Genomic DNA, 27,211 nt, shown 5'->3' with positions numbered 1-27,211 from the left:
GATATATTCAACAAAGGATGCTGATAAAGCATTTATTCACTCTGATACTTAGATTTTATCAATTAGATTCGATGTATCTGACAGTAGATGTTGATATACAAAATTTATTCACCCTGACGCTTTGATTTTTTCAATTTTATCCCATATATTCGAGAAAGGGTTGTTGATATAGAATTTAATCAACCCGATACTTAGATTTTGTCAATTTTATCCCATGTATTAGATAAAGGGTTGTTGATATAGAATTTAATCAAACTGATACTTAGATTTTGTCAATTTTATCCGATATACCCGACAAATAATGTTGATAATGAATTTAGAGGATGTTGATAAAGCATTTATTCACTCTGATACTTAGATTTTATCAATTTTATCCCATGTATCCGAGAAAGGGATGTTGATATAGAATTTAATTACTCTGATACTTAGATTTCATCCGAAATATCCAACAAAGGATGCTGATAAAGCATTTAATCACTCTGATACTTAGATTTTGTCAATTTTATCCGTCATATCCGACAAATGATGTTGTAATGCATTTATTCACTCTGGTACTTAGATTTTGTTCCTTCTATCCGATATTTTCGACAAAGAATGTTGATTCAGCATTTATTCACACTGGTATTTAGATATTGTCAATTATATTTAGTGTATTTTACAATAGATACTTGTATAAAAAAATTATTCACTCTGAAGCTTTGATTTACTCAATTTTATCTCATGTATTCGAGACAGGGTTGTTGATATAGGATTTAATCAAACTTATACTTAGATTTTGTCAATTTTATCCGATATACCCGACAAATGATGTTGATAATGCATTTAGAGGATGTTGATAAAGCATTTATTCACTCTGATACTTAGATTTTATCAATTTTATCCCATGTATCCTAGAAAGGGACGTTGATATAGAACTTAATCACTCTGATACTTAGATTTTATCCGAGATATCCAACAAAGGATGCTGATAAAGCATTTGATCACTCTGATACTTAGATTTTGTCAATTTTATCCGTCATATCCGACAAATGATGTACATTTTGAATCCGTTCCATAAAATAGTTTACCATGTTCTCTCTTGATATTGTCGTAATTGTCTTCTCTTAGTTCGTAATCAGTAGAATAATCATTATTCCATTTTGAGTCATACATAATTTTTACTGGCGTGTCATCGATGTCATTTTAAGATACGTAAAAAAAGTCCAAAAAATTTTTTTAGTCCAATAAAAAAATACTACTACAAACATTATTTTTTTAATAGTAAAGGTCATGACTATCATGTTTTACCATTCTCATTTTGAGTTTGGAAAATATTAAATGTGATTTTTTTTTGTTTTAAGTATGTTTCATCTCATTCGAAGACATGTAAAAAAAAGTTGAAAAAAATATATCATGTTAAAAAAAATAATAAAAAAGTTAAAAAAAATTCAAATAAAAAAAATTCAAAAAAATGGGGGGAGTGGGCCAAAAAGTTGGAGGGGAGGGGGCGCCCTTCGAGTTTGGGGATAGGGGACCTTTGGGGGTTGAGATCTCTAGTGGTTAGGGTCGTTGGTGCTTATGATCCTTGATGGTTCGTACTCACACACACACCTTACTACTTGATTTTGCAAGGCTTTCTAAGGTTTTTTCTGAATTTCATTATTAAAATTCTTTTCTTGCCATCTACATCTCTCTTAGAATCAACTTTTTAGTATACTATAACGTTAGACTCTATTTTAAACTGACAACACTGTTCAAACGCCACTTGTGTATTATACAGAACACATCGAAGAAGTAAAGCTAGGTCAAGTCCTAAGACCATTTTATAATCGTTAACCATTTCCATTGATTGATATTATTCCAAATTTATAATAAATAAGGTATGAATTAACATGCTCTTCAGGGTTACCTTAACTGCTAATCACTTTAACCCTTTTTCTCAATCTTCATACGATCCAAGTCACAAATTTTATCTACCTCTGTTTTTTCCCTATTAGTCAAATAAGATCGTTCGTAGAGTCCAATTCATGAATCCTTTATCCCTTATTGCAAATATTAATCAAAAATTTCTGATTGTAGAATCAAATTTGTTAATTAACAACGACGAATTAATAACAAACTACTCTCGAGATAAGGCAATTGTCCAAAAAATCAGAAAAACCAGTCTGATAGCACATACTTCAAAGTTCAAAACGTGTTTTACCACTTTATAGGTTTGCACGCTTTTTGCAATGTGCACGTGAAACTGTACTTCATATTCTTGTGGAATTCCATGTGTAATTGAAATACGTAGCAATAATCAGTCTGATTGTCTTATACAATCTCGACTATACTCTCAAAACGTCTTTGACCACTTTATAGGTAAAGGATTGCTCGCTTTTTACAATGTGCACGTGAAACTGTTGTGTCTCAGGTGTAAGTTTCCATGTAAGTTTCAAATTAGCACCTAGGTTACTACTCGAAAATTACCTTAAGTCTTCCCTTCTCAATTATCTTTAAGTCAAAATCATGAACTTTCGAACTAGTGACATGTCATTGTAACCTATTATCACCGTGAATCATAAATAAGGGGAAGTAGAAAACCAAAGATTAAGTTAAAAATGAAAAAAGCATAACTTGACTTTTTTTCTATTCCTTATAAGATGCATTACTTTCCTATAATTTTTTGGTAAAAAGTGGGCTTTAATTTCGTTTGTTTAAATCTGTGATGTATTTTGATAATTCACCCTCTTTGTTCCTTATTTGGAAAGACAAGAACCCTGCCTCTTCAAACCTGTCTGGTTTTAAACCCTCCTGTGCGAAACATACCCAACAATAATAATACCATAACGTAATAATAAAACAATTAAAATAGCAAAAACAAGAACACACATAATAAGCCTAATGGCCACATGATACCATAATGAAAACACAACAAAATAAAACATAAAACTCGTGCACAAAATAATAATAGATAAATAGATATTTAATACTTTAAAGCCCCATGGGATAGGGCTGCAAAAAAAATATATAAAAAAACAAAGAAAACAGCTCACTTATACATTCAACAATACTTCAAGCAGCCCCTTCCCCCTCTTACAAAAATTTCTCTATTGGTTATTCCCAATTTAATATATTTTCGACGTAACACCTTTAAATTAGGTGTTGTTTTCTTAGACCACACTGCCGTTCTAAGACGAACAAATAAACTTTCAAATGGGGATAAATCCATTTATATAGACAGTGAAAAAACAGGTACAAAAGTCTAGATATTTCGGTCACATATACAGCGACCGTCTTCAGTAGAAATACTCGTATTTCTACTGAAGACGGTCGCTGTATATGTGACCGAAATATCTGGACTTTTGTACCTGTTTTTTCACTGTCTAAATAAATGGATTCATCCCAATTTGAAAGTTTATTTGTTCCAATTTAATATCTTTTGCAATTTTTTTTTATTCTCCAATAATCTTTAGGTCCCATTACTGAGACCAACCACTCGCTTGACCGAACACTACTAGAAAATTATTTTGTTCTAAATCCTATAACTCAAGATAAAGAGCCATGAAGTGAAGCGGATCCTCATCATTATATACATTGAATTGTATCATTAAATTAAGTGTATTAACTTATATATAATTGAATATATCGTTAAATATAAATGAATTTTACTGTGAAATTAATTCAATAAAATTAGGCTAATTGTATCGTTTTAGCTTTGCTGTGAGTGATACTGCCCTTAGAGCCATGAGAGGTGAGCACGCTGACCAGTGTATTCTTATCTCAGGTATGTAAAGTCCAATTCATATGCGTGTTTAGTTATAGGCTTCATCAATATATAGGCATAACAGTGGCGGATCCAGGGGGGCGAGGGGGGTGCGCCCCCTAACATAGTTTAAAATAGTGCAATTGACTTAATTAACGCAAGTTTGTATTAATTAAACTTGCTCCTAACGCAAAGTTTATCGGATCAACCTATTTTGCCCCCCCCTAAAAAAATCCTGGATCCGCCCCTGCATAATTATTAATCTACCAATCATAACTTGCTTCCTCTTTTATAAGCGAACCTGGTTGGTCCAATAGTTGTATAAATTAGTGGCCAATTTAGCACACGTGTTACCTGGGTTTAAAACACCCCATTAATTTACGACACTTGTAGCTCTCAAGCCGCGTTTTCATTATTGCTGCTCAGACGTTTTCGCCCGTGTGTTTTTACTTATTTCTGGCAGCTCTGTTCTTCATTGGTGCCTTTTAAGGCTCAAAAGACAAATCATGTGCGTTCACTCATCTGACTTAGCCCGAAAGGACTATAACAAGGACAGGCCTTTAGTAATATCAAGCGCAAATAAAACATAGAAAGAATATTTGGTACTTGTCTATTATACAAAACACCGTCGAGACGTGAAGTTTGGTGAATGCTAATGAAATAAAACAAAATTATGATGAAAATATAATAGTTTAGAAACAAATTTGGGCTATATATTTGCACATTAGAGGGGGGGGGGTAAAGCATAGCATATATTAAATATGTAACCTAAACAAATCTATTGTAACCTAACCAAATCTATTTAACCTATTTAACAATTTTGCTTGTAAAGTATTCTATTTTCACCATATTTTATTTTCACCAAACTTCACTTCTCGAGTATGTTTATATAATAGACAAGTACCGAATATTTTTAGCTTATTTAAGTTAAATTCGCAGATTGCAAAATTCGATTGTGATCTAAATCTTATTCCCCTTATTGCTGGAGGTTATCCCAAAATAAGTCTCCAAGACATAGGCCTCCATGAGATTGCCCACTCCCGTGTGCAAACTTTGGAGAAGAAAGGAAGTTCAATTTATGAATATTCCAGGCAGGGATGCCACTGCAAATTCAAGCGAATTGACAGTAAGGTTTAATCTTACCTTCCATTTACATCAGAAATATAATTTGCTCCCCCCCCCCCTAATGTGCAAATATATACCCTGAATTGGTATATAGGGGTGGGGGTAAAATTCATTTCCGACAAAAATGATTATTATATTTGGAGAGCATAAAAAAAGGCATCGAGTGGTATATTCACTTTATTCGTAAGTCAACAATATGATTTGGTAAAAATGTACCCCAATATTAATATCTACAATTGTCGCAAATGATCCACATAGGTCACAGAAGCTTTTAGAGTTACTTCGACGAGAACACCAAAGCAACATAAACACCTCACCACCAAAGCTGACTTTCACACACCAAAATATAAAACACTTCGGTGAAATACGTAAAAATCAGTTAGCAACTTGGAGTTGCCCCCCTTCCCCATCAGGACGCCCTTGCATCCAGGATTATGTTTTTGAGCTCACAACCCTACTCCCTCCCACTGCCCTAAATGAGGCTTATAGCAATTGATTCACAACTCAAAGTAGGATTCAAGAAGGTATTTTCAAGGCCCATCCCCTCTTCACCCCTATTTCAACACTTGAAAGGTTCAACATAGATGCTTCGTAACTTCGAATAAATAAGTAAAAATTGGCTTAGAATGTGGCCCAAATCAAGAGAGGTATTTTCGCGAGGCAGACACTCCAAGAGAAGCAGTCTTTATGCTATGTCGAAACATTCCAGGACAGAGGCTTCTGTGAGCTATATAAAAGAAGTTCTCAAGAATGGGCATAGACCCAGCAAGTTGTTTTCCACTACGTATTATTTCCACCTCATCTCTAACTGTACGGCTTTAAAAATTATGTGAAGATAGGTGTCTTGTCGAATAAACTTAGTACTTGCTATACTTTAAAAATACATGAATGTTGGGCTAAGGTCTACATTTTTGGACTATAGGTCTAGGCAACGCAATTCCCTGGATGTAAGCTGAATTCTAAGCAAGAATTTGAAATCTAGTCAGATTTACCAGCCATTTTCATAGAATCTTTCAAAGCTGAAAAGCAGGTAAGGAGTGACGATATGAGGTAAGCACTAGTAGCTTCAATTCACAGAAAGTTAGGGAGGAGGGGGGGGGGCAAAGTGTAGTTTTCAAAATGAGAAGGGTGAAATATGGTTGATTTTTTTCATTTTTGTCAATGAAGACACCAAAAAAACCAATTTTCAATTAAAAATACCAAAATTATTTTTCAAAACCTAAGGGAAGTGTTAAAAAAATACAGATGGCATATGCTCGCTCCACCCCTTCCGTCCCCTCCTGTAATTGATGTCGTCGGTTAGCAAAACCTTTACAGCCCCATATTTTGGCTGAAGATTAATTTCTGAAGTTATCAGTTTACCACCGCCTGGGCCGTAATTTGGGATGTAGATATATTCTAGGAAGTTTCGTCCAACCTTAAAATTTGGCTCATCTACACACCCGCCACAACCAAATATCATGCTTACACCCAAAACCACCTACACCAAACATCCATTGCTGGAAGTTTTGTTCAACTTGGCGTTCAGCTTTCTAAGGCAGGGAAAAACCCGCTAAACTCATGTTTTTTACCTTGATATTTTTTATTTTCCCTTAAGTATGTTACTTTTTTTATTTCCCTGTAATGCATCCTTAATTTATTATAAAATATCTTTTGTGACCCCGTATGGTCTAGCAGCTAGGACAGATTTCACCCAATAGGCCCGAGTTCGATTTTCGGTATTGGAAGTCACTGTGCATAGCCCTACTGTTTTTAGTGCTATTAAACAGGATGAAAAATATTTTGAGACATTAGGCCCGTTTTTTAGCACTAAGATCTTACATCTTTCTGCAAAGATTATCGTTTTTTAACTTATCTTTCTTCTAAGATCTTACAGCTCACTGATGTTAGCAAAAAGTGTGAAGACCGCCACTGTTTTGCCATATAGAACAATGATGAGAGAACTTTGATGATCTACTCATCATTGTTCTCAGACCGCTGATCATAGCTGAATGATGAAAGACATTTGCACAAAAACGACCAAAGATGTTAGATCTTTGTTCAAAGATTTCACTTTTAGCATTTTCTGACAGAAGACGTAAGATCTTAGCACATTGATGAGTGAAAAAACAGGCCTATTGGAAGCTTGCTCAAGTACGGTATTTAGTCATGCTGCTAAGCATTAAGGGTGCATTTTGGCAATTCCACCTCTTATAGCAATGGTACGAAATGCTGAACCAGGGAGATGAATAGAGATAATAAATATCCCAACTACGAAAATTGAAACGAAAAATAAGACACAGTGAAAACCACCTCGTTTGACTTTATGTTTAAAGAAAACCTAAAGAATTCGGCTTATCTGCCACCTTCCACGACCAGGTATCTTCACTATGCCCATGCTGCAAGCTTTAAATACTCAATCATGCTTGAAAGTAAAATCTAGGTTCGACCTTGAAGCAGTGGCGGTTCTGGTCTCTCTCATGCTGGGTGCGGAATCATGATTAGCGCTCTCCCCCTGTCTCTCCAATTTTTAGACAGAATTTTAATAAAATGTTCATTTATCAAAAACAATTTCATTTATTAACGAAATTTGAATACAAAACATCACAAAAAAAATTAAATTTAACTAAATTCGATCTACTTACTTTTATTTTCAAGGAATTGTGATGAAGATATGGGAAAAATGCAAATTTTGGATTGAATTTGCTTGAATGCGGATTGAATTTGGATTGAATGCGTCCTGCCAACTGCGCCCTCTAGTGTATTTTAATGAAATTGAAAAAAAAATACAAAATGATTAAAATTGTTGAATTAGCCTATTTATTTGAAATTTTGCAGAGCGCCACCTTTTCATGCCAGTGAGATCCTAGAAGGAATTGTCCTATACCTTTGTTATACCCCCCCCCCCTCCTTACACGGCTATATCATGGTAGAAAAAGCAGTTTGAAATCGTCGAAACTTTGGATGTATCAAGCATAATGCGGGATCTATGCTGAATTGAATAAGAACAGATTCGCCAAAATTCATGACTCTGAATTAGTTGACTACGCGTTAATTGTTTATAATTATAGCGTAAAGACTGTGTCATTATTCGAAAGATGCTAACTATATATGAATTAGCTTCTAGAAAACAATCAAAACTTTCATTTGCACCTGACCTTCACATTTCGGCAAGAATTGTGCAAGATAGAATTAGTAATTTTGCCTTTGTGTTCTTGTCAATGATGCCTGAATTACAATTGTAATTCTTCCCGTGTGAAATATATAATGCCAAATTATCTTGAAAACCCATACACAGAATTATGATTTTAAATGAAACTGTGTGTTTAAATTTTGCATATAGAAATGCATCACTACATCAGTACATCACTACAGGGGCGTAATATGCTATTAAGAAAGGGGGGAGGGCAACTGTTCCCTCCAGACCTCAGTTTACCCTTCCTCCCCCCAGCGGAAATTTAGCTTCTGTAAACAAAAACTTGCCAAAACAGGTCAGTTTTCACTGTCATTTTCACTTGATTTTGTAGCGATGGAGAAATATTGAAGAAGATATTTGCTATGGTTTGTGATAGAAAAATTAGTATTTGAGTCAAACGTATTCTTATTAATCAAAAACAAAACCCGGCTTTCTCAATAAGTCAGATATGAATGGCATAGGTTTATTTCCCTATTTCTTATTTCTTACATTTGAACCGGATGCCGTAATTTCTCTAATTTACATATTAATCGAATTGTATTTTAATGCTGATATTGAATATCTTTGAATTATTTCATTTAATTTAATCCATTAAAAGTTACGAGGAATTAAGAATTATTGAACTAGAAATACTGACGTCTCAGAGCTTTATTTCCGCGGCGCAATTAGATCTTACTTAAGAGATACGAATTCTTATAGGCTAGCAGGGGTTAGAAACTCTTTCTAAGCTGTGGCGATGACAACTTTTGGTACTTGTAGGGATGAAAAAGCGTGGCCTCTTCTTCTCGGGCTATCTGGATATCAGATTCCCTTGTGAGCTTTACCTTGGAGACTTGCGAACTAATTACTTATTATTGGACTAGACGCAGACATATAAATGAAATAAACACAGAGAGAAAAGACAATAGATTTATTGAACTTACATGCTTAGTTGCCCAGGAACGGGTCACTTCTATGACAATAACGGTGACCAAAATACAATAAATTCGTCTGAATATCTCTAGTTCTGTGCTAATTGTTTCAGATCTCACTAGAGATTCAAATTAAAAAGGCACATGTACTTCACTCCAAACCGCAGTTTTTTTATCCTGTACTTTACGGACTGGCCGCCAGTGGCCCATGAGGACCAAGGGCGTAAATTTTTCGTCCAATTGATTTTTTAAGATTTTTCAGATGACTCGGTGTTCAAACTATTTTTTTGCCATTTAAACGTCCTCATAAATGTTGTTCATTGAATTTTTTTTGCTACAATTATCTTATAGAAATTTAAACGAATAGTGTCATTGTTTGACTGTAGATAGAAAACAGTTTCTAGTTTTTATGATTAAAAATTTATACTCCGGGAAGCGGTGTTTGAACTCAATTAGGGAACGTTTAATTTCTGCCCGAATCATCTTTAGAAGGAAAGAATCTTGTATTTTAAATATATGGTATTCTACTGATGGTGCACATCACCCTTCCCATGAAATAATGACGTCCCGTCATTAGTAACTGCCCATTAGGAGTGCTTAAAATTTTTCAATTATTTTTCTTATTTTATTCTACATCCCTATCTAAAATTCATCTACCGGACTAAGATTATTTATGGTTCTAGGTTAGCTACTATACTAAAGTTTTTTTTTCTATATCTAACACTGATTACTTTTACATTTCCAGTAAGGTTGGGACTATTCTACTTTTATATTAGTTTTTTTTTTTGCTGTCTCTATGACGTACAACATACTATCTACACAACGTTAAATGAATAACATAATTATATTACATCAAATTCTACTTGTGGTACATATTAGAATGTTTTATAATATACCATATTTGGCTCATCATATTCACTGATGACATTAAAACACTGTCACTATTAAGATTTTTGAATTTTCAACGTTATTAGGAAGTAACACGTTTAGTTTCACATCTATTCCTCACCTTTCGTGTCTTTAGTGTACTACACCCTTCTGTTGTAAATTACTGTCCTTCACTCCTTTTGTCCTGGCAAAAATTTCGAAGCACTTACGTTATGGTTTCTTCATGCAACAGTTCGAGTCTAGTTGTCTTTGCACGGTAAGTTTTCCTTAATAGTCAACTGGGAAATGACCGTTAAATATCGTTCAAATGGTCAACTGAGAAATGTTTCTTCCCACTATAGGTGTTGGTGTTTTTCTTCTCAGCATATCATTTTTAGGATTTTCGAGGCACATAGAGAATGTATTCTCGCGTAAAATTGTTCATTTGTGCCTTTTGAAACGGGTTGTCGTCATACTATGGTGATTCTTTTAATATATTGTCTTTAAATTCAACTTCAAACATCTTCAAATATCATTTAACTTTAACTATCGTTAAATATCGTGTGCTGATCGATGGGGTTCTCAGAGTTAAAGTTCAAATTGTCTTTAATTTCTGCTTCAAGTATCTTCAGATGTCTTTAAGTGTCATTTAACTTCAAATATCGTTGAATATCGTTTATCTTGTACTTCTCGATGGTGTTCTCAGAGTTAAAGTTCAAATTGTCTTTAATTTCTGCTTCAAATATCTTCAAATGTCTTTAAGTGTCATTTAACTTCAAATATCGTTTATCGTGTGCTGATCGATGGAGTTCTCAGAATTAGATTTCAAATTGTCTTTAATTTCGTCTTCAAAAATCTTCAAATGTCTTTAAGTGTCATTTAACTTTAAATAGCGTTTAATATCGTTTAGCTTCAAATATCATCACTATAATGTCAAATTATTCTGGGGTCCATAGTGAGTATCAACAGCGATATCTACGTATTTATATCTTGTACTGACCGATGGGTTTCTCAGCGTTTATCTGATTATATAGTTCGTTAAAGCACTTGATACTGAGGTTCAAATATAGTGTTACCTGATACATAATATGGTTCATAGTCGAAAAAACGACGATCAAAGGTAACTGTTGTTTTCGTAGACAAAGCTGGGATGATAGTTGCCTGGAGTTATGGTGAGTACTCTTCGTTGGTTGAGATATGATGAAAATAGATGCTACTGGGTCGTATCTGTACTGGGCAGCTCATTGTAATGCTCAATAACCAATTTGCCATTTACTTCCTGTAATAAAAATAGCGAGGCAGAATCATACGTTATTTGAAGTAAATACTCATAGTACAAATAAGTCACGTATTAATTGGGTATATTAATTTCTAAGCTATGGGACAGAATTAAATAAAAACACTAATATTGGTACTCACAATGAAAATCTAAAACAGAAATTTCTTCAAATCTGTTTTGAGGACGGAAATATCGATATTAAATAAACATAATTTACCCTACATTATTAAGTTTGAGGTCTACTTTTACAATATTTTTTCATGCCTGCATTGTTTACGCAAGTCCGTACTGTATAAGAAATGCATATTGCAGCGTCATAACCACATGGTTTTACGCAAACAGTACTACAATGAGGGAACAAGACATAATAAGGAAAAGTGGAGAACTCTATACCCACTAGTTTTCTGATGTCTTCCCTATTTCTTGGCTTAGACGTTCTCATGGGGCTCCGGGTTTAACCGCTGAAATGCAGAGGTGTTCTTCTTTGTTTCCCCGTGTTCTTCTCTTGGATTTTCCATAATTACAAGTCAACATATGGGGCATCATATTTTTCTTTCGAATAAGGTCATTAGATGCAGGATTCCAAGCTTGCCTGCGTAGATTCCAGTTGATGCTTGGCAAAGAATATGTGTAATGAAGAACTGGCATCAATATCATTTAGAAGGCTATTGTTTGCACTAAATAAATAAATATGATATATTTATATCATATAAAATAAAATAATTATAATCTGCACTAAGACAAAATATTTCATCTAATTAGACCTTTCTGTACTGATAATATCTTGTTTTGGATACTATCCATCTTAGTTAGGGCACGGGTCGATTTTTTTCATAGAAAATCCGAGGGAGACCTGAGTCAGTATAGGTAAGATATAACGTGACTGACTTGCGAAAATATGTCACAAAAATTAGAGCACAATGTGCTCGTTTGTTTCCCGTGTGCGGCTGCTGAGGTCGGCCTTGATTTCCCTATTTCTTTAGCTACTATATGGTCTGATTCACCATCAGACTCTTTGGCACTAGTTTCCGACGAATCTGGATTGGAACTTTTAGAGGTGGCACTTTTTGTGGTATCACCTGCCATTCCTTCGTAAATTTCTACTCCCCTGGAAGTAGAAGGTTTACTCCTCAAGTCTTCGTTTTGAGTTCTCAACTCGGGGGATTTGAAAGATTCTTGAGAGCTTTGGGAGGAATCAATAGTTTTTTCGGGGTTCCTCCATTGTTTGAAGGCCATGTCTTTGGGGAGGTGGGGCATTCTTTGCACAAAGGTCTCCTTCAATGAAGTCCACTTTTTAGGTTTGACCTTGGACACAGTTACATCATGATGTTGACCTTGCTGGTCATCCTTGGGAGTTTTATTCTCGGGCAATGTACTTTGACTCTTTTTTATGGGAATATTAATTAAAGCCTTAGCTTCTTGCAGGTTTATTCTAATTAAATTTGTGAGAGGAGTTTTCTTTAAAGCAATGCCGGGGTCTCTACTTCTCTGTTAAATTCTTCTTGCAAAGACAAAGTCCTGTCCATTGGTGTTGCAGGGGAAACCACTTTCTCTGGAATTCTTTTGGGGGGACTTGTAGTTGAGACTTTATCGTAGAACAATTGGGTATTTGGAGATATTGTATAATCTAAATCTCCTGCACCTGCCGATGAATAACTTTTTGGGCTTTTTGGCGTTCTTATTCTTACTGGTGTTAGGGTTTTTTTCTCAGGTACAACTAGATTTTCCATTGCTAAAAATTCTTCAAAGTTTTGTTCATCACTTTCATTTTCAAAATAATCTTGTTTAAAATTGAAAGGTTTTAGCTCTGCCAATCTTGACCTAGGGGGCTCATTTTCCGAATCTGACGAATCAGTAGAAGAGGGATGGGATACCGATCTCTCTGGACATTTGGTTCTTTTTATTTGGCTAGCATGCGCATTGTAAGTTCTTCCGCTATTGGGGTTTTCCATTTTAAATGTATATTCATCATCGTACTTTTTGACTATTCTGTACGGTCCAGAATATTTGTTGGAAAGTTTTTTTCCTTCTGTTTTTGCCTCGTTCTTTAGGTAAACGAAGTCTCCTACTTTGAAATTTATATTCCCCTTCACTTTGGGTTGGTTTCTAAGCTCTTGGTTTATTTTATATTTGTCCAACTCTTGCCTAGCTATTTTATAAGTTTTCCTCATTCTATTTATGAATTCTTGTTTATAATCTTCTGAGTCGTCATAATATTGCCGAGTTTCAATAATATCATCATACGGGATTCTAAAATCTCGACCAAAAAGTAAATAAAATGGATTGTCTATGGCTGTTTTGGAATAAGCAGTGTTGATTACGTTAGTTAAGTAAGGTAAGAATTTATCCCAGTCGCTCCTATTGTCTTTCGTATAAATACTTAGAACGTTCGAAAATATTTTATGCCTGTTTTCTGTTTTACTGTTGGCTTGCGGATGGTACGGCGCTGTTACCATTTTCTCTGTATTGAGGCAACTCATTAAATCTTTTGTTAATTTTGCAACAAAATTGCTCCCGTTGTCGCTCAAAATTTTATTAGGAATGCCAAATTGTAAAAATAATTTTGCTAATGCCCTACTTGTGGCATAAGCACCTTGATTTTTTAATGCTTTTGCAAAAGTAAATCCGGAAAAATGATCTATAACCGAAAGAATACAAGTATGGCCTCTGCTAGAAACAGGTAAGCCTCCACTTGTCCCGTATAGGTCAAATGAGAAAATCTCGAAAGGGTAATTTACTACCGAGACCCTTCCCATTGGAGGATTTCGGTAAGCTGGGGGTATTTTTCTTAAGTTATGTGCTTTGCATGTATTTACAAATTCTTTAAGTTTTGTCAGTGCCGATTGTATGTAAAAGTATTGTTTTAACTTATGGAACGTTTTCATAACTCCTAAATGTCCACCTGTGTCCGAATGAAAATATTCAAATGCAGGCCCTATCAAGTTTTGTGGTAACACAGGTATTATCGAGGTTTGGTTTCTATTTGTCTCAACAGTCACGATCCTACACAGTATTTCTTCATCCAGGTCGTAGTAAAAATTATCTTTCTCTTTTCTAAGAGTTTTGAATTTATCTGGTAACGCCTCGTCATTTACAAAATAATCGATTAGTGCTACACACATTTCGTCCTTTTTTTGCTTTCTTTTTATATTTTCCAAAGACAAGGGACAATAGTTATTCTTATTTTCTTTTACTGCCTCTCCAGCTTTTTTTTTCTTTCAACCATGTGTTCTTTTAGCATTAATTCTATTAACTTAATTTTCTTCTGTGTCTGGTGGACTATTTTATGGGTATCTTATCTAAAAGTCTAAAACCACTTATTGTTTTCATTCTAATTTTTCAATTTAATAATCTCTGTCTTGGATTTCAATGATCACTTTATCCATAATGCCCGTGGGGTTTTTAAATGTCCGCAGATACTGCAAGCTTTTATGGTCTGATCGTAGTATAAATTTTCTACCAATTAAATAATGCCTAGATTTGTCCAAGTGGTAGATAATAGATAACAATTCTAAGTTTGTTGCGGAATAACTATTTTCGCCTTTTGATAAAGTTTTACTTGAATAGCATATAACTTTTTCTATTTGGTTGGGTGTTCCCTGTAGAGGGTTAGGGTCTCCTTCTGGGATTATTTGCGAAAGGATAGCGCCTATGCCTTTTGAACTAGCATCAGTGATAATCACAAATTTCCCGTTTTTAAAATCAGGGAGTTACAAAATTGTTTCAGAAGTGAGAGCCTTTTTGAGACGGTCTAGGGAAGTGTGAGCTTCCTGGGACCAGGTAACAATATGGGAGTTTCCTTTGGTGAATTCTGTGAGGGGTTTCACAATTTGGACATAATTGCGTACGAATTTTCTAAAGTAGCCAGTAAGGCATAAAATTCCCCTTAATTCTGTCAGAGTTCTGGGTGGTTTGAGGTTTTCAACAGATTTTATATTATCAGGGTCTGGGGATATCTCTCCCTGTGTTACTACTACTCCTAAAAATTAAATTTTTGATTGAAACAAATTTACTTTATCGGGCCGGCAATTTAAATTGCCTTGCCTGAACTTCTCGAACACCTTAGCTAATGTTGCTAAGTGTTGCTCAGTGTTTTCCCCCACGCATATAATATCATCAACAAAATGAATTATATTCTTTAATCCTCTTATTAGGTGCAATGGGGGTCTACATAATGCGCTTGAACTTGTTTTAAGCCCAAATGGTACCCTTAAGTATTCATAAGATCTGTATTCGGATGCTGAAAATGCAGTTTTATGGACATCCTTTTCGGCTATTTTCACTTGGTGGTAGCCTTGGGTAAGGTCCAAAGAAGTAAAAATTTTGTTTTTGCTTGAAATTGAGTCAAGAATTTCGTCTATTCTTGGTAGAGGAAATTTATCGCTAACTACTTGTTTGTTGAGAGCCCTATAATCTACTACGAGTCTAAGATCTCCATTCTTTTTTTGGTACTAAGATCACTGGTGCACTATACGGACTTATACTTGGGCGTATAATTTCGTTTCTTTCTAATTCATGGATTTTATTTTGTAACCACTCTTTGTGCTTATATGGCACACGATATGGCTGTTTTGCTACAGGATTACCAGTCGTTAAAATTTAATTTTAGTAAAATTGAATTTTCCCGATATAATATTCAGATGCAGAAAATAAAACCGTAAATTTTCATAATAATTCGCATAAATTTTTATGAATTTACATATGCGTAATATGATCCATTTTAAATTTGTTTAAAAATTGCGATTTAGTTAAAGGATATTCGTTATTTGAAGTTTTAATACCGTTAACTAGGCATCTTTTAGAATTTTCCCATGTATTTAAATCATTTTCCGTTAAAACCTGGATTTGGACTAAACATTTCCCCGTTTTAATTGTAATTGTATCAATTTCGTGGTTATTGGTTACCCAAATAAAACCTTCCCCTTTGTCATAAGACATAATCTGTTTCTCGCATAACAGATTTTCGGGTATTTCAAACGGTGTTGCATACCGTATTTCTGATTTGCTAACCACGGGCTCGATCATTTGTGATATTTGAATTTTTTGCATCGTTTTTGGAGGGATTTTTGTTTTCTTTATCGCAAATCCGTAATATTTTTCTTCATTTTCATTGTTTATTAGATTTATAATGGCGCTATGCTGCGCCATTGCGGCATCTTATGGCGTCGCGTTAGATTGTATTATTTTCATCTATATTTGCGCTATTTTTTTAACTTCATTTTATCTCTACCGGTGGATAGTTCTTATTTTTATTTTAGCAGCGTCGGGGCTGATATTATTCAAATATAATTTATTTATAAAATATCCCTCAGAGTAATTTAGTAAATTTACAATCATGCCCCGTCTTTGCAAGACATGAGGTTCAAAATACTTCGACATTCTACCACTAGAAATTTTTTTTACTATTATATTATCTTCGTAACCTCTGTTACGATTTCTTAAGGTAGGAATTTCTTCCCCTACCTTAGCTGGGTATACAAACTTCTTGTTGGCTACGTCTAATAGTGTTTTATTAGACCTTAGAAAATTTGTCCCTATAATAGCTTCGTATTGGAAATTATCACATATAATAAAATTCGACATGAACGTTCTACTATCTCTTTTTTAGTTTAGGAAAATTGACCCTTTTGCATTTAACTTATTACCTGTCCCGCTTTTTAAGTTGGGATTATTAGGGTTCCTCTGTCGTTTAATGTGCAGAGGTAACATTTTAAATACGCAAGAATTTATGATATTTACAGTAGCTCCGCTGTCAACTAAGGCCGTAAAGTAAACGTTTTCTACACAAAAATCATTAAATATAGGTAACTTGTTATTAGTATCACTACAAGAAGGCACTAGTATTTTTTTGGACCTATTAAATATTCCTGGCACCTTCTGGGTCCAACTTATGTTTCTGAGGGGCCCGAAACGTTTCCCTGGGGATTTATTTCATGTGTTGGTGCTCGTAATAGATATTCAGACGTATTAGGTTCCGTAGGCATATTTAAATGATTTACGTCTGTCTGTCTTCTCCATGTATTATTATGGTAACGTGGATGTCTCGTGTCAGTGCCGTTTGCTGGCGCTGACTGCCAGTGCCGTTGGCTTGCAAAACTTTCGTTTCTCTTCGGCAAATTTTCATGATTTCTATATTGCATTCTCGCATTATATTGGCCTTGGCGAGTATTTGGGTTTTCAAACCAGTAATTAATTTGTCTATTGGGTGGAGGGTTATAAAATTTTGTTGGTACCCATTATAAGGTACTGATTGGCGCAATCCCCCTGGCTATAGCCTATTGCACGACCGGTGCTAAAATTTGTTCTTCCGAACAAATGGTTGCCGTAATTTTGCGTATTACCGACAGCATTTCTTGGTACGGGATTGGGGACATAGTGGCACTCTCTCGCTATGTGGCCAACGTGATTGCACTTATGGCACCTTATTATTGTGGGGTTAATGGGCTGAAAACGTACTGTTTTCTGCCTAGCGGGTTCTGGCGTTTTGTTTCTTTGTGCCACAGGGGAGTTTTTCCTTGAAAGGAAATTGGGGGTTGCCTTATTACCCTTGAAGATTAGGCTCGCGTTTGAGTCGTGTAGCCTATTTATTTTTTCATTACCATGATTAGAAACCATTTTATAAACTTCGATTAGTCGCTCTAATTCTTGGACTGCAAGATCCAACGTCTGAATATTTTTGGATATTACTGCTCTATATAGTTTTGGGGGTAGCCCTTGGAAAAAGGTATTTAGTGACTGGGCAACTGTCATACAGTTGCCCCGAACCACTTCCGTATTTTGCTTCTACAGAAATGCGTATGTTATCAAGGTATTCCCTTATATTTTGTGAAAAATTAAAGCTTACTACTCCGTGTTTTAATTTATTTATAGAACTGGTTTCTATAAATCTCTCTTTGAATGCTTTTAACAAGTCATCAACGGTATCTATTGGCAAGTTGGCGTCATTGCCTATGGTATGTTTAACCTGTTTTAGAAACGTTAAGGCCTGGCCTCTTAATCGTATAATCAGCATATTTTTTAGTTTTCCAACGTCTGTTTTTGTTAGTTGTACAAACTGGGTCAGTTGGATATTAAATTCGTCAATATCTGACTGACCATTGTACTCTGGTATAGATTTTGCAATCTCTATATTTTTTGCGACTATTTTTTGCACTATTAGTAACTCGTTTAGGTCGTCCATTTTTTTTGCGTTTATATCAACTTAAAATTTTACTTAACCTATTTTGGGGTAGGCTATTATCTCCTTTGAGATATAAGGGGTTTACTGTCTTAGCCTAGCGGTTATAGGCCTAATCAATTTACTTATGTCTGTATCTCTCCAACAATTAAATTCAAATTACAAAGTTTAAATAGCCTAACTAGTTCGCAGTTTTCCTCCAATTTCCGACACGCGCCATTTGTAGCGATAATGGAAGATTGTTGTTGATTGTTATGGGTTGTGATAGAAAAATTAGTATTTGAGTCAAACGTATTCTTATTAATCAAAAACAAAACCCGGTTTTCTCAATAAGTCAGATATGAATGGCATAGGTTTATTTCCCTATTTCTTATTTCTTACATTTGAACCGGATGCCGTAATTTCTCTAATATACATATAAATCGAATTGTATTTTAATGCTGATATTGAATATCTTTGAATTATTTCATTTAGTTTAATCCATTAAAAGTTACGAGGAATTAAGAATTATTGAACTAGAAATACTGACGTCTCAGAGCTTTATTTCCGCGGCGCAATTAGATCTTACTTAAGAGATACGAATTCTTATAGGCTAGCAGGGGTTAGAAACTCTTTCTAAGCTGTGGCAATGACAACTTTTGGTGCTTGTAGGGATGAAAAAACGTGGCCTCTTCTTCTCGGGCTATCTGGAGATCAGATTCCTTTGGGAGCTTTACCTTGGAGACTTGCGAACTAATTACCTATTATTGGACTAGACGCAGACATATAAATGAAATAAACACAGATAAAAAAGACAATATATTTATTGAACTTACATACTTAGTTGCACAGGAACGGGTCACTTCTATGACAATAACGGTGACCAAAATACAATAATTTCGTCTGAATCTCTCTAGCTCTGTGCTGATTGTTTCAGATCTCACTTGAGATTAAATTAAAAAGGCACATTTACCCCACTCCGAAACGCAGTTTTTCCGTCCTGCACTGTACGGACTGGCCGCCATTGGCCCAAGAGGACCAAGGATGTAAATTTTTCGTCCAATGGATTCCTTAAGATTTTTCCGATGACTCAGGCGTTCACACGATTTTTTTGCCATTTAAACTGCCTTAGAAATGTTGTTCATAGAATTTTTTTGCTACAGTTATCTTAAGGAAATTCGAGGGACTAGCGTCGTTGTTTGACTGAAGGTAGAACGCAGTTTCTCTTTTTGCTGAATAAAAATTTAGACTCTTGGAAGCGGTATTTGAACTCAATTAGGGAACGTTTAATTTCTGCCCGAATCATCTTTAGAAGGAAAGAATCTTGTATTTTAAATATATGGTATTCTACTGATGGTGCAATTTGGGAAAATTGGCTCCGGCTTTTCCTCTTCCTCAGGATTTTGACGAAATTACGCCACTGCATCACTATAGGCTAATGAATCATGTCCTTCCTTAAGCTCCTGAACAAATTTTGTGCCCCCTCTCCCACTCCTTAAGGATTTAGACCTCCTTCGTGAATCTGATGACGTAGTGGTTTACTATATGGTGACGTTCTATGCAATACCGAAAACTCCCTCAGTAGTTTCCGGCATTGCACAGTAGCCCTAAAGGAACTCTCCTCTGAAATTTGTCTTTATTAGTTTTTCTCTTTACTATAATTTCCTATTTTATATAATTATTATTGTGTTTTACTCATGATTTTTTGATTTTTCCCTATTTGTTAGTAATTTTTCCTTAATATTTATGACAATTTTTCTATGCTAATGGTCATCTTGAGCGTTTTTTAACTTATCTAAATTTGAGGGTTTCACTAATCGCTCAAAAACACTGATTGATAAGCCCTTCAGCGGGGAGTTTTTTGGGCCGAAGGATAAAGAAGTAATACTAGACTAACGTACCTGGGCGTCTAGCTCCTGTGCCATTGATCGCCAAGCTAGAGTCGAAAATCTTAGTGTTAAGTTCCCAGGGCCGAGAGGAGATGATAAGATGCTATTGTATCAAGGGTTTGGCCAGCTTCATTACCAATTATACCATTTTCTACCTACTCTCCACGTTTGCTCTGTATACAGACGTGGTGATTCTGGCCTCTCTTTTGCCTCGGGCAAAATCTTGATTACCCCCCCCCCTGTCTCCCACAAAATTTTCAGGCTAAATTTTATCAAAATTTGCATTTATTAACGAAATTACTTTCAATTTGTTAATTAATTGATTTTCTTAATTTATTTTTCGGTTTATTATTTAAATTATTTAATTATTATTAATGATTTTTTCAATTTATTTTATTAATTAACTAATAATCTATTAATTATTTTCATTAATTATTTTTGTTTAATAAACATAAAATTTCAAAAACTGCAAAATGACTAACAATTAGATTATTTATTTGAAATTTAATGTCCCTAATATCTCTCCGCCCGAGGCAAGTGCCCCCTCCCCCTCCTTACACCACCTCTGTATACATAATAAAATATGTTTGATGTTTTTCAAATTATGAGGGTTGGTTTCAGTGGTTCACAAGTTGTGAACACAGTGGTTCACAAGGTTGGTTTCATATGTGTATCGAGGTTCAAAAGACGATTATTAAAAAAAAAACATTGACTGACTTATCAAAGCTTCGCGTGATAATTTGATAATGTACCAAGATTTGCATGTGAAAAATTAAAAAAAAATAATAATAATATTATCGTCTTTATCTTGATTTGTTGGTATTTTGCGACTACCTGGTCAATCACACCTGTGAACTTGATTAAATTAGGGTACCCCTTTAGATAGTCTAAAAATTTTGCAGAATTGCTTTGTATAGTACATTAAAATATGTAAATTTAATATTTTGGCCAGCCACCAAACTTTTCTAAAAGGCTTTAAATATTAAATAACAGGAAAGTTCTATACAGTAAATTCCCACTTCCTGAATTCTTGTTTTGTTTTTGGTACTAAAATGTGATTCATGTTCTGACAAAAAAAACAACAAAATATTAAATGATAATAGGTGTACTTAACATGCCTCTGAGGGTAAGTATCAATGTATATACCTCTCCCAAAAGTCCAAGTTTGCGACTGAAATCCGAAGAATTGGCAGCCTTGTGGCAGTCTGAGGTTGTAACCTTTGTCTATTTGCGACTATTCAAAGGCATTTAGAGGAATATCAACCAATTAGAACGACAAAGCATCGGTACTTTGAGAGCTTTCAAACCTATTAGACCAATTTACGTTAGCGTGGCTTTCAATCTTGACAACCATAGCCGCCAACTTCATTATTGTTTCATTTTTTAGGTGAATCGGGATCAGGAAAAACTTCATTATTGTTTCATTTTTTAGGTGAATCGGGATCAGGAAAAACTTCATTACTGTTTCATTTTTTAGGTGAATCGGGATCAGGAAAAACTTCATTATTGTTTCATTTTTTAGGTGAATCGGGATCAGGAAAAACTTCATTATTGTTTCATTTTTAGGTGAATCGGGATCAGGAAAAACTGAAGCAAGTAAAAAGATTTTGCAATTTATTGCTGCCATAAGTCACAACCAGAAAATTGTGGGATCAGTAAAGGAGAAATTGTTACAGAGCAATCCTGTCTTAGAAGCCTTTGGTAATGCAAAGACCAATAGGAACAATAATTCATCAAGATTTGGGAAATATATGGACACTGAATTTAGTTCTATTGTAAGTATCGTAAATATTCACATATTCAGATGAAACATAAGATTGCGATGGTGCTGAGATTTAACCACCGCTGATTTGAGCCAATCAGATATTTCATCGAATTTTCTGATTGGTTGACAATTTCTGTGAAATATCCTGATTGGCTTAAATTAGCGAAGTATTAGTAACATCTCACTGTGAATGACTTGTTTATAGTCCAAATTGTTATGGAGCAATTAATATTTAAAAACTGAAAACTGAATTAATTTACCGTTTGATTTTAGCAAGGCAACTATGGTAGACCCGTGACTGACAGTTTATGGTAAAAAGCCCCTTGTATCTCTTTATTTAAGTAGCAGAAACTTAAATAAAGAGATACAAGTCCATCGGTAATTTTAACAGCAAGAAATATCAGTTTTGGCAAATCAGAATATTGGTATTGGATTAAACAATATCCATGACACCATTTAGTGTATTTAATGTATTTAAGTTTTTTCTTCTATTCTTTTACAATTTTTTTCTTTTTGGTTAGTGATGTTTTAACTTTATAATATTTTTCTCTTTTGATTTATTGCTTAATTGAATCGTATCTCTTCCTCCTTGTTTGCAGGCCTGAGAACCTTTTGGGGGATTCGTGTCATTTATTCATTGTATGCTTAATTAATTATGAATAAATCTTTTTTTCATGCAAAAGGACCTAGTTCTTGGAATAGATGAACGGTTGAAAAGCGAAAAAGAAGAAGAACGAAGTAATAAAAATTTGAATCAGCAAAATATGAAAGGGTAGATATTAGAAAATGGATTTAAAGAAAAATAAATCAGATTAAGTGTGTCTTAGGTGTTTTTAGCCCACTATCACGGTCAGTACTGGTGGGATGAACCACGCCAATGGACAAGGCCGCATACTGGATTTGTTTTTGGAGGGGGTTTTGCAAATGAATTTTGTACGGGGGGAGGGGAGTTACAGACAAAAAAGCTCAAAAAATGCATTAGAAATTTGTCTATATCAATTTTTGTTACGTTTTACGAGTCGGAAAAAAATTCAGGGGGGGGGGGTCAAACAGTCAACCCCTCCCCCCCCTTCCGGATACGGCTTTGTCACTAGATGATATCACTAATAAATAGAGTTACTAACACTACTTTGTAGTGTATAAATAAAGAAGTATAAATACTAATTATAAATCTAAACATATTAATAAGTTATATTATAAATTAAAATATTATGAATACAAATTACAATATAAATAAAATTCAAGATTTAAAGTATTAAGCTTTAATTCTTTTGAAATTAATTAATTCAACTTTAATTCATTTTATTCCTTTAAAATTTAGTAATTAAAATACAGGAATTATCATAGGCAACGCAATAACGCTGCCTAAGTAAAGAACGATGTTGGCACAATGTATTATTTTTTTTCCACACCAGGGCACTTCGTATTGAAGAAGTTGTCGTAGAAATTTCGAAAAGAGCTCATTCGATTGGAATTGGAGTGGCTAGTGCCCTTTTTAATAGTCGAAAGTGATTGGAGGGCAACTAGCTCCGTCCCCCCACGCCCATCATTCCCCCAAACACATCCAATCAAAATTTTGAGATAATCATTTTATTCAGCATAGTTGATTTCAGGATAGAAAATGTTTTTGAGGAGGATACTCCCCCACAACCATCAGGGCAAGGGTTTTAAGTTATGCCCTGGGGGCATATATGAATGATGTTGGCACAATGTATTATTTTGTTTTTTCCTTTAGAGCAGGGCACTTCGTACCGAAGAAGTTGTCGTAGAAACTTCGAAAAGGGCTCTTTCAATTGGAAATTGGAGTGGCTTGTGCCCTTTTTAATAGTAAAAAGTGGCCGGAAGGTAACTAACACCCCTTCCAAGCCCACGATTTCCCGAAACACATCCAATCAAAATTTAGACATAGCCATTTTGTTCATCGTAATTGATTTCCAGATAGAAATTAGGTTTTTGAGGAGAACACTTCCCCACAGCCTTCAGGGCAAGGGTTGTAAATTATGCCCTGGGGGCATATAAGGTTTTTTATAGAAGGCGTTGATCGTAGAAACTTCAAAAAAGGCTCATTCGATTGGAAATTCAAAGGACTACTGCCCTTTTTAATAGTCGAAAGTGATTGGAGCGCAACTAACGCACCTCTCACGTCCACCTTTTCCCCAAACACATCCGATCAAAATTTTGAGATAGCCATTTTATTCAACGTAGTTGAAAGTTCAGGAAATTATGTATTTGAGGAAGAAAAACCCCCCAAAGCCCCCAGGGCAAAGGTTGTAAGTGTTACCCTGGGGTTATATAAGGTGTTTATAGTAAGCGTTGTCGTAGAAACTAAAAAAGGGCTAGTTCTATTGGAAATCGAAAGGCCTAGTGTCCTTTTTAACAGTCGAAATTGATTGGAAGGCTTGACATTTTTATAGTAAGATCGATGAGGGTACATTATATATATATAATTTATATATATATATATATATATATATATATATATATATATATATATATATATATATATATATATATATATATATATATATATATATATATATATATATATATAGTATATATTATTATTTTTATTTTTTTAGACCAGGGCACTTCGTATCGAAGGAGTTGTCGTAGGAACTTCGAAAAGGGCTCAATAGATTGAAAATAGAAAGGGTTGATGCCATTTTAATAGTCGAAAGTGATTGGAGGGCAACGAATCCCCCTTCCACGCTCATTCTCCCATTAGCCCATTATGTTTAAAAATTAAATGTTGCCTTAAGATTAAATCAAAATGCACTGTTTTAATGCTAATTCCCAATAAAGTATCTCAGCAATATCCCAAGAACGACTGAGGAAATCGTGTTCAAACTTTCGGGGCTTCTTCTGTTCTTAAAATTTAGCCAAATCAAAATAGCGTAAGTGTATCCAAGCTATCAAAGAAAGTAAACAGATATTTTTGCGAATGGTATCAAGTTTTCCATTTCAGGTCAACTAGAGGAGGTATGAAGCTAAATTAAACACTACTATTCCTGTCCATATTTTTAAAAGGGTGCATGTTGTTCAAAATTGCTGAAAATTTTTCTCCAGCATACAAATAGCAGGCCAAACTATAGTCTTAAAAAACGAAAAGATTTAAAGTGTTATTTTCTTTTTCCCTGAAAAGACTATGACAATATAAAACGAACAGAAATTAATTTAAAAAAAAAACTTTTTCCAAAGAATAAGTTTTTCAAAGAAAAGTGAACAACTCCATTAAACCAAAAATGATCAAAAATGAAATCCAAAACGAACAGAAATTACAATAAATAACCGAGTCATGGGCGTAGGAAGCATATTGTCTAGGGGGGGGGCAGTCGATAGTATGATTGAGGGCCTTCTATCAACTGCTTTTCTAACCATCTGCTTTTTCAGCCATATCTTATGTAAATTTGAAGGTCTAGGGGGGCAACTGCCCCCCCAACCCCCATGAACCGAGTCAAACTCAGAAGCAGCAGAAATTAACATGAGCTGAGCTCAAAACCCCTGTGCCTTCCCAAGGCCAAAACATAATTTGCATTTTGCTGAAAAAAAAAATGAATCTGCATTGTTAGTATAATATACATACACTGATATTTTGTAATCAAAATGTTAATATTATTTGATTTATTAAAGCAAGGTTGTGTTCAATCCCCCTTTATATGGATTATTTTGATGGACTTTGTCTTAAGGAGCACAGGAAAGGCAATGGGAGACCACAGAATCAAATGGGGAGGAAAAAGTCTCCTGGACTTAAATTATGCTGATGATTTAAGCATCCTAGATGAAAGTGTGAGCAAAATGAATGAAGTTTTAGAGGTTTTGCGAGTTCAGGGTGCTAGAAAAGGTTTGGAAATTAATGTTAAGAAGACTAAGTCACTAAGGCTAGGAATAAGTGAAAATGAAAAGATGACGTTGGGTAATGAAAAGATCGATCAGGTAGGCAGCTTCACTTACCTTGGTAATATTAGTAAAGATGGTGGGAGCAGTGATGATATTAAAAATAGAATAACCAAGGCTCATGGTGTTTTTACACAGTTAAAAAAAGTTTGGAAGAATAGGAACATAAGTCTGCAAAGCAAGATTAGAATATTAGAAGCTACAGTGATAACAGTGGTCAAATATGGCTCTGAAGCATGGACGCTCCGAAAAGCGGATGAAGATTTGCTAGATGTTTTCCAGAGAAATTACTTAAGGATTGTTCTGGGTACCCGGCTGACTGACCGTATTTCAAACAATAGGTTATACGAAAAATATGGTTCAATACCGCTTTCTATGGCTATAATGAAAGAAAGGTTGAGGTGGCTAGGGCACGTGCGGATGAAGGATGAAAAATTACTGAAGATTGTCCTTTTCGGCCAACCGTCTAAGGCTAAACAAAAAGCAGGTTGTCCGCGATTGGGGTGGGAGGATGCCATAAAGAAAGATTTAAAGGAAATAGGAACTTCGGGGGCGGGTGTAAAAACGGAGGCTTTGAATAGATTTGGGTGGAGGAGGAGCGTGCCTAGCTGTGTTGGCCTAAGGCGGCTTGTTGCTGCGGTGAGTTGTAAGTAGTAGTAGTAATAGTATAAAAGTTAAAATATTTATATTTTTCAGTAAAGTGCAAATTATGTTCTGGCCTTGGGAAGGCACAGGGGTTTTGAGCCCAACTCATGTTAATTTCTGCTCGTTTTGGGTCTGACTCGGTTATTTATTGTAATTTCTGTTCGTTTTGGGTTTCATTTTTGCTCATATTTGGTTTAATAGGGTTCTTTACTTTTCTTTGAAAAACTTATTTTGTGGAAAAAGTTGTTTTCATTAATAAACTTGAAATAAAGAACTATCCTTAAAAAAAAATTTTTTTATTCCTCATGTTTTTGTTTTCGTCAGTTCTCATGCATCCTCTCTGAATTTCAGTCGTCGATTTATACTTAGGTCCATATATGCGCATATGAACACAATCTATACAGACACGTAGGGAAAAAGGTATTGTCTGGCGGTACTCGAGTTGTAGATCCTAAGGATATACATCTAAAGTTTTGTATTCTTCAGCAGATAGAATTCCCTGGATTTCGTATTGGAGATCCGAAGGGGCATTTTTTCTCGGGGGGCTAAACCTGCTTTAACCCATCTCCCTTTAAGTGCTCCTTTAGATTTCCCCCCTTACATTTTGAAAAAATATCTTCTTTTCCTACTTCCATTGAAATAAATTGAAAAACGAATTTTCGCTGAGAATTGATACAACCAAATCAAGGCCGTATTAGTAGTAACCGTACAATTCGTTTAAAGTACACATTCAGATATACGCCTGAGGCATAGATATGTGTGTGTACTTTAAACGAATTGG

At 34.8% G+C, this 27,211-nt stretch overlaps 1 protein-coding gene across 1 annotated transcript in view; it reads left to right on the top strand.

Moving 5' to 3' along the window:
• Positions 1-22,667, top strand: part of LOC148954356 (unconventional myosin IC-like) — a 63,691-nt gene extending 41,024 nt beyond the window's left edge. Inside the window, exons 3-5 of the mRNA XM_089086246.1 lie at positions 3,675-3,745; positions 21,693-21,901; positions 22,575-22,667. Coding sequence (XP_088942372.1) covers positions 3,675-3,745; positions 21,693-21,901; positions 22,575-22,667 — 373 coding nt within the window. The remainder of the gene's footprint in view (positions 1-3,674; positions 3,746-21,692; positions 21,902-22,574) is intronic.
• Positions 22,668-27,211: the final 4,544 nt, after the last annotated feature.

Source organism: Artemia sp. Qi Xiang Cuo, chromosome 3 (assembly GCF_049724085.1).
Source record: "Artemia sp. Qi Xiang Cuo chromosome 3, ASM4972408v1, whole genome shotgun sequence".
Taxonomy (NCBI): domain Eukaryota; kingdom Metazoa; phylum Arthropoda; class Branchiopoda; order Anostraca; family Artemiidae; genus Artemia; species Artemia sp. Qi Xiang Cuo.
The sequence above is the reverse complement of the archived record's forward strand: the minus strand, read 5'-3'. Positions and strand labels throughout refer to the sequence as shown.